The sequence below is a fragment of the Teleopsis dalmanni genome, chromosome 1, assembly GCF_002237135.1.
Source record: "Teleopsis dalmanni isolate 2A chromosome 1, ASM223713v2, whole genome shotgun sequence".
In the NCBI taxonomy this organism is placed as follows: Eukaryota; Metazoa; Arthropoda; class Insecta; order Diptera; family Diopsidae; genus Teleopsis; species Teleopsis dalmanni.
The window spans coordinates 8,437,768-8,446,675 of NC_051846.1; the positions used below are offsets into that span (position 1 = coordinate 8,437,768).

At 30.0% G+C, this 8,908-nt stretch overlaps 1 protein-coding gene across 1 annotated transcript; it reads right to left on the reverse strand.

The window, feature by feature from the left end:
* Nucleotides 1-538: 538 nt before the first annotated feature.
* On the reverse strand, nt 539-6,089 carry LOC119673307. The gene is made up of 11 exons (XM_038084570.1): nt 5,885-6,089; nt 5,612-5,804; nt 5,379-5,548; nt 3,179-3,480; nt 2,826-3,117; nt 2,686-2,759; nt 2,462-2,624; nt 2,244-2,379; nt 2,011-2,178; nt 1,794-1,954; nt 539-752 (listed from the first exon to the last, which is right to left on the reverse strand). The coding sequence occupies exons 1-11, from the start codon at nt 5,946-5,948 to the stop codon at nt 577-579; spliced, it is 1,899 nt and encodes a 632-aa protein (XP_037940498.1). The 5' UTR covers nt 5,949-6,089; the 3' UTR covers nt 539-576.
* Nucleotides 6,090-8,908: the final 2,819 nt, after the last annotated feature.

An 8,908-nucleotide genomic window follows, 5' to 3' on the forward strand; every position in this document is an offset into this window, starting at 1 on the left:
TACTAATATCTACTTAGTAGATATGGTACTAATATCTACTTAGTAGATATGGTACTAATATCTACTTAGTAGATATGGTACTAATATCTACTTAGTAGATATGGTATTAATATCTACTTAGAGTAATTCTGCTTATAAAACAATTATTAACAAAAAGTATTAAATATTGGTCACACATATAAACAGACAAAGTAAGTTATATCGAAAAGTTTTTGCAACTTGTTTTTAACGCATTCCCTATCCCTTATTTAAAAAAACTATTAAGGGTAAAAATGGGTAAATGTAAATATATTAACCGATCTTAAGCTGAATAATACAAATATATTGATTACTAGCAAATGGATTACGAATTATAGCTTGCGTTTTAACAATGACGAATACATGTAAATTCCTATTTTTTCTTAATACCTTTCACAAATATAAACTAAACTAATAACGACTATTTTTAACAATTCGATTGCATGATTTAAACTAAAATTAATTTTAAGATATATTGCAAGAAATTAAAGTATAAAATATAAAATAATAATTAAAATTTATAAATTATTTAAAATAAATTACAAGTTATTATGACTATTATGGTAAATTTTCTACATTGACGTTCCAAGCTGGTAAGCCACGGCAAACATAAGGTACGGTATTGTAGTGTTTTACTTCGGTTTTCCGTTGATGTACTTTTGCGATCAGAGCACATAAACTACCTTTATTGTAACTGTTCTTCAGTAGACTTTGGTTTTTATTTGTGGTATCAGCTGTAAAATAAATAAAGAAAATATTAATTATAAATTAAAGATTATAATTATTATTTATAAGGCTAAGCAAGATATTGTATACAAATTTTACATTTGTAAAATACCTCCTCTTCTTCTCTTTATATAAAACTTTCTCCGCACAATTAAAGTTAAAATATAGTCACGTAATATATAGCCACCTTACTCATAGCGACTTGTAACGCAAAAATATTTTAACGCCTATAGTAAGCCCTAATTGCATCTATACTTGATATGATGTCACCTATCTGTCCTCATATCCAAACTCACGAAATTGATTGCTTTTTAAACAAATTCCTAACCTTTCACACTCCCTTAATCAATCATTACATTCCTTACCGTTCCGTACTTGTAATTCCTTTGTTGTTGTTGTTGTAACTTACTTTAATCAACTTATGTTGATGTTTGGGATGTATGGAACGGCACTTGGTCGTCGACGAGTGGAACCTTGCAATTCCTTTAATTTATCTGCTATATAATCTCCACGGGTTATCACTACAAGAATCCCTTCCTCTGTTTTGCTTTTATCAAGACTAGTTTTAATCAATACCCACCCAAATGCTAATCTGCTCTTTATCCCACACAAGCCCAGTTCTCTAGGTTATTTTTTCCTACATTCTATCCATACCTATGGCCACACTGTTCTGTATTGTTCTCAGGACTTATTTGTACATAATACTCGTAGATCATTATTATACAGCAGGGATAAAAAGGGAAAGGTTGAAATAGTTTTTTATTAAATTTGAGAGCAGCTACTTTAGTTGCACGCAGGAGAATTTCTAACCCATGAAATCGTCTAATTGTCTTTGTATAGAAAGAGAAAAATTAAGTTAATATAATAAATGGCAACATTTTTAGTTGCAAACAGGCTTTATATTTTTTTTGTAATATCTAATAATACAAGTTTCCTATTCTACAGAACCGCAAGTGTTATAATAGCAACAATAATATTAAATTATTTTGTCGATAATAACTTACTAGAATTAATTAACAAATATAGTTTAAGAAAATGTATGTTCTTACGTTTTATGATGCCTTCTTTACACCATTTTGGAAATTCTATGGAAGTCCAAGGTATAATATCTTTCCATGACTTAGGTGCTATCCAACTACTCAATAAGCAGGATGCTACAGTATCCATATTCGAGTCTAAAGCAGGCATTATTGTACCTACCAGTGTCGGACTAAATAAACAATAAATTTAACAATACAAACTAACAATTCAAACTACATTTCTTACCACTTCGCTGCATGGTAATAGAGATGTGGGCCCACCATTTCACTGTAAAGACCATTTGAATGCAGACGTGAAGAATCGCAGCCAAAGAGAAACACTACACAATTCATATGTTGCTTGGCAATGTATTTACCGTGTATATATTGTAGACCAGATCCATGACCAGCATAGCTAGAAACCAAGTGAATATTAAAAATATTGTTTAATAAATAATATAAAATAAATTAACTACTAACACATAGCATGATTGTTTGAAGAATTGTTTAAGTAGTTGATCCTGAGTAGGCTTATTACCAATGTTCATTTGCCAATGTGGCAACCAATACTGAAAAAATTTAGTCATACGCTTTTCTGTATTAGGTAAGTTACTATCTAAAATGTTAGATGCAATAGATTAATAAATTTTTTCTTTACTATGCATAATAATGCTGAGAATAAATATTTATTTACTAACCAGGATTAATCACACAAGCTCCATTTGTTATATTTACTTTTAAGTAACCATTTCTAATTTTTTCTTTGTGACTACTGAAAAGTGTATAGAGCATTTGCAGGTTGTTCACACGGGTATATTCTTGTCCAACACTTATCTCTTCCCAAAAGAAATGATCCAAACGCTTAATAAAAATATTAATCAGTAAACGGTTGAAATTTTTAAGCTGAGAGTAATTAACTTACTTCATCGACAACCAGAATGCAAGGATAGTTATTTGACGCTTTCCAATCTTTAATAGACTCTTTATATTTAAAAGCTAAAAATGCAAATCAATCAATAGTATAATCAATAGTTTGTATGCACTAGCATTAACTTTACTTACAAGTTACTTTCAGTTCAAATAAAAGACTGGCAGCTTTGGTTTGCTCTCTTTCTTTATCAGTTAATGTATTGCAAATAGCAAACAGTTCCAGCTGTGAAATTGATTGCACATGCAACGCGGCTAAAGACAATATCACACGTTCCTTGGATCCCCATTTGTAAGTATTGCAGAACTCATCAACGGATTTAAATGCTTTGTTTTCATAAGCTTCGACATTTGGCGAAGGGAAAGGTTTTCCTCGAAATAAGAAACACCATGGATATAGAAACTCTTTGAAGTCTTCTAAAACTTTCTGCATTAAAAAACAAATATAATTAGAAATATTTTTTCAGAATTATAAGACTTGTACTTACGATAATTTTTGTATTACATTCGCCAAGCACATCCCAATATCTTTTTTTGGCTTCTTTATCTAATGTTTGTCCATTGATATTGACGTGCTGTTTGAATTCCAATGGAATGACTGCCATATCTCGGTATAATTGCTTTTGCTTGGGACTACTTAAACGTATGCATATTGGGTTAGGATATTTAGCACTTCGAACATGACGTAATATTGTCAAATAAATGCACGCATCGCTTTCATGTATCTGCGGATAAATGGAATAGGTGGTCCTTGCCAGTGGTCCTTTACATATTTGCAATATGGTCCATTCTGTAAAATAAATAAAGTATTTTTAAATTTAATCATAATGAAAAGTGAGATGGTAATAACAATATGAAAATTGTATGAAGTTATGTGTGGCAATCCGCCATAAACTTCATCTATGACAATCACTTCTTAAAGAGTTTCATCATTAGAAGCGAATGTGAACGAAGTAATTTACAAGAACACCCGTAGAACGATCCCGTCTACAACAACTAGATTATATGCTTATAATGATTACATATTGTTGAATATATAAAATAAATAATTGATACAATAATTTATCAAGCAACTGAAAGCAAATTTTGCATCGACATATACGAGTACGAGCTTCCAACAACACGTTAAACTGTTTCCTACTGGATCCCACAATACCGCTAGTGGTGACCATTGCACTATATGATCTTATGCATTTTACGATCGTAAATATGATGACATCCTTGACACTGTATTATGATTCAATGTATATGACAACCTTCAATGCCGCAGAGTGGCGATATTTAACATTTCTTGACACTACAGTACACTGGGGTTTTTAATTATACTTTAACCTAATTTTTATTTCTTACAGATTTTGATGATAGAGAATATACAATATAAGCATTTGCAATAAAAAAACTTTTTGGATATATGTATATTTGTCTTTATATGCAATATATCGTTATACTAAATTAACATTAATGGCACAACAAAGTATTTATATGTATGGAAGGGCTGGATTACATTCCGAAACTTATGATTTATTACAAATAACAAGAACAACTCAACCGTTAATCGCTCATGGTACTTGATGAACAACTACCATAAGACAAGCATGCATTTATTTGAAACACTTATCCGAATTAGCAATATTTCGTGTAGTCTATAATCGTATCCCAAACCATGTATTCGTCATGTAAACCTTACATGTCACAGGTCCCAGCGCGTTTTCAATAGTATGTTTGAAAACATATATAGTTGTGTGTACTGGGATTTATCAATAGATATAGACTTATATTAACCTAATCTATTGTTATTCTATCGATTAATAGAAGGAAGCGTTTGGCAAACTTGATTGATGTTACGTAGAAACACGAGCGGTTAAATTGATTCAATTGGATTAAAAAATGAAAGCCTTAGCTCTCAGAACACTTTCAGTAATACAGTGTGTTGGAATGTCATATAAAATACAGGTAGTTAGCAGCAGTAGACGGCCTAAGCACGATGAATATTAGGAACTAAGCTCAAGTAAAGTATTTGAGAGATACCTGAAACCGCACAATAAAGAAAACGTTGACTCAAACCAAACTGTAATTGTTTGATTAAAAATAAATTTGTAGTTATTTTAATGGAACAAAGACCACCAAAAGTTATAATAAGACAAATTTTTTGAAGATTTAATAATTGTGAAGTAAAAATATGTTATATAGCAAAAGTATAGTATAATTCTATGGATTATAATTGCTAGTATAACCTCTTTAGGGGGTGTTAAACGGCGCTTGGTCGTCTTCGACGAGTGGCTCCGGGACGTAGACCCGGCCGTTCATGGAACCATTGATATTGATAGCGGGCTACAACAACAACAATAACATGAATTATAATTCAACTTTCAAAAGTTAATAGCTACACAGACACAAGATATGGAGTAAATAAATTGAAATGAATATAAAAGCTAACAAAAAAAATAACTATTAATATACTCATTAAAAAAAAAACTTAATAAAAAATAAATAAACAAAAAACTAAATACATCACAGATAATAAATCAACTGTAAAAAATTTGGTGGTAAATTGAAAATTATAAAAAATTTAAAATCCTAGCTATTCCTGCACTACATGCACATGATTTATTTCCCAAAAAAATTCAGGAATCAATATCAACTTCAGAGCCATTTTCGTATATAAAACATTTTTTTATATTAACTTACGCGTTGGAAATTCAGCACAAATTTTTTTGATTTGCTCTATGCCTTTTACAGAATCAGTGATATTTTGCAAGAAATTATAGCCAATAGATTTGGGACAGCAATCACATTTTTCGTTTTTAGTTTTATTTTTCTCCGCTAACGTCTTTACTGCATATTGCATCAAGGGATTACTACAAGTTTATAAATTAATTATAAAATTAAAATTAATGTTAATAGAAGATGCTCAAGTTCACCTTTTAAAGTCCTCCTTTTCCCAATCATTCATTTGACTCATAATTTTTGCTTCTTTGAAGTGCGTCGTGTTCCAATATGCTTCCTCCATGTAATTATCGAGAAATGATTGAAAAAGCGCGCGTACTTGATAAAATATTGAATTTAACATATTTCCCTTATTAAACTCATCTTCAGCGTGGAGTAAGAATATTTCTAATATATATTAAAATTAAATTATTTAAATTTCCATTTTACAAAAATATCAAACATATTTTGCAACAAAATGCAGTTACCTTTTGCATTCGGCGACAAATTGCTTGAGCCTTGCAATAAGTATTGCAACAGTTCATTACTCATTACAATAGTTAATTCGTTGCTAATTTAAAGTGTAATGATATTAACACCACAAACAATTAAATATTTGCTAAAATATTTAAAGAAATTGCGAATACAAATACAAAAGATATAACAACAAAAACTTTGAAATGAAATGCTATGCGGTAAACCGACGAGTGACATACGTCAAAATCTGTCATTACGGATTTAATATATGGTGTAGCAGCGAAAAATAACGAAGCGAATTCAAATCAGGGTTGTTTTAGAAAAAGAAATTACTTCTCACTAATTATTTTGTAATTGTAGTTTTGTAATATAATATGAAATCTTTATATTTAGTTATGTGTACAACACATACAATATACGATATATTATATATAATATTATACAATATGATATAAAAGTTTAAGACATCTGTAATTTGTATATAATAAAAATTATTAAAGAAACATTTGTTACATCCGACTTAACTCAACCACGATTGTACTTTTATACTATTATGTCTATAGACATGTTTACATATCCATGACTCTCTTTACAACATGGCCCTTATAAAAAAATAATTAGTAAACGCCTGCTGTCATTAAAAGACTACAAATGCTTCTGTCATTGCAATGTGGTTGGCTAAATTTTTGCGTACTGTACTCTGGTTAGGAATTCGCTGTGTAAGGCAAGTCCAAATTTATGTAAAATTTTTCCGTTTTTATATCAAATCTTTTATATTAATTTGAAATTATCTGGAACTTGGTAACTTCATTTTTCATTTCACAACAAAAATTGGCATAAGACTATATAAATAAATGTTTTAAAATATTTGAATATATTAGAAAACTTTTTTTATTCAGAATTTGTATTAATTTTTCATTTGAACCGTATGCAAGCATTTAGGTTTTAATTTAATATTATTGTGGTAATATTAATATTAAATTTAATATTAATTTCATATTAATTAAGCATTAATTTAATATTAAGATTACATATTAACACATTTTATGTATTAGTAACTAATTAATTAATACTGATACTAATGCTATTAATTTTAATAACAATACTAATAATATTAATAATATTAATAATAATTATTATTATTAAATTAATAATATTAACATATATTAATACTAATAATATTAATATATATAGTAATAAGTGTTTTTGTTGTTGGTATTACATGTCACAATGTAATTAATTTTTGGTTAGTCATGTACACTTTTTACTCTAAAGGTTTGTGTATTAACTATATTTTAATTCGCCGTAAACAGCTGACATTGCTTAATACGACAGTGTATAAAACTATCGCTCTATGTATTACAATTTAATATAATATTTTGTATATGTATTTATAATACTAAAATCATTTTTGATTATTAGTCTCCTCGTATAAGGTTTACTTGACAATTGATTAATTGCTTTTATTCATATAAAAAAAATATGAGTTTCTTGTGATATGTTATTATGGACAGCAACCCGTTTGGAGAATTATGTAGTCTTCGGCAATATTTCACCTAATTTCTATGTTCTATGTTTCTTTCTATCAATTTTTGTAAGTTCAGCAACCACAAACTCCCTCTAACCATGTCGAGCTTTTGGCCTACATGACTTGGTGGGAAATAAGGTCAGCGCTTATTTACTTACATTTAGGAATGTATGTACGTACGTACGTCGCATTAACATTAGTGTGTGCATATCTAAGTGAATTCGTTAGGCAAAACTAGTAACTTTCATTCATAAAATCAGTCCCAGAAAAGCTTGCAACGTCGCAGCTTAAATCAATGACGCATTTGCTTGCACATGGAATGGCTCACAGGAATACTTTTTCGCTTTGTGGTGCAAAGCAGAAGACGGAAAAAAGTGGAAAAGTGGAAAAGTGAAAAAAGCGAAAAAAATGGTGCGGTGCTTTTACGAAATTTTAATCTGACACTTGTTCTGACGTTGAAGCCGTCGCCTCTGTTCTTGTAATTATGGAGCCGGCAATGAGCTTACACGAGTGCGAATCGTTTTTGGCCCTGATGAACCACACCCACTCAATGTCCTACAAACAAAACAAACTCACGAAATTCGGCAATGCTTTTTATTGCACATTTCATTGTTGCTGTTGTTGTTGTTGCTGTTGCTATTTTAAATTTTTTGTTTTAATTTAACAAAAAGACAAAAAAAAATAGTGAAAACCTCAGCTAAGCTTTTTAATGTTTGCAGTTCTTTTTTTTCTAATTCAAAAAAAAAAAATAAAATAAAACTAATAACTGCAGTTTCTTTATATTCCATATCAGAAATTCAATAAAATTTATTGAATCCTTTAAAAACTCGAATATGGGTTTTCAACAAGAGAATAAGAAGTTTGAAAATATGCAATTGAATCTCTTCAACCTTGAATCAACAAGTCAAAGTTAGTCCAAACCTGAAATAGTCTCTGATGTAAGTGAGGCACTAAGCATAAAGTAACATTCTTCCAGATTCCTGTCCGTCAGAAATTCGAAGGTTTACATTAACCAGGCAGCGGCAAGAGAAGCTTCAACTTTGGATCACAAAGTCTTAGTTAGTCCATAATTTCTTATCGAAATTGGTTAATATATATAAAGTGACAGTTTTGAGAATACCTGCCCGTAAGAGATTTCATGGTAACAAGATTAACAAGGCGGTGGTAAAATCTCTTCCACTCCGGGCTCATCAAATCAAAGTTAGTCCAACGCCGAAATAATATCTAATGTAGGAGGGCTACTAACACTCAAAATAACTGACAATCTTGTGATGGATGATATTCTAACTCCCTTCAGTATAATAGAAGTAGTTAATGTTTGTAATATAACAGGTAACAAGATTAACAAGGTAGTAGTAAAATCTCTTCCACCCTGGGATCGATCATCAAATCAAAGTTAGTCCAACGCCGAAATAATATCTTATGTAGGATGGCTACTAACAGTCTTCCGGACACGTGGCCATGAGAGATTTGTTGATAATAAAATAACTGACAATCTTGTGATGGA

Coding starts and splice junctions, on each gene's coding strand:
- LOC119673307 (XM_038084570.1), bottom strand. CDS start 5,948: ATGAGTAATGAACTGTTGCAATACTTATTGCAAGGCTCAAGCAATTTG. Junction 5,805..5,884: donor TTTGTCGCCGAATGCAAAAG/GTAACTGCATTT, acceptor AATATATATTAG/AAATATTCTTACTCCACGCT. Junction 5,549..5,611: donor GAAAAGGAGGACTTTAAAAG/GTGAACTTGAGC, acceptor ATAAACTTGTAG/TAATCCCTTGATGCAATATG.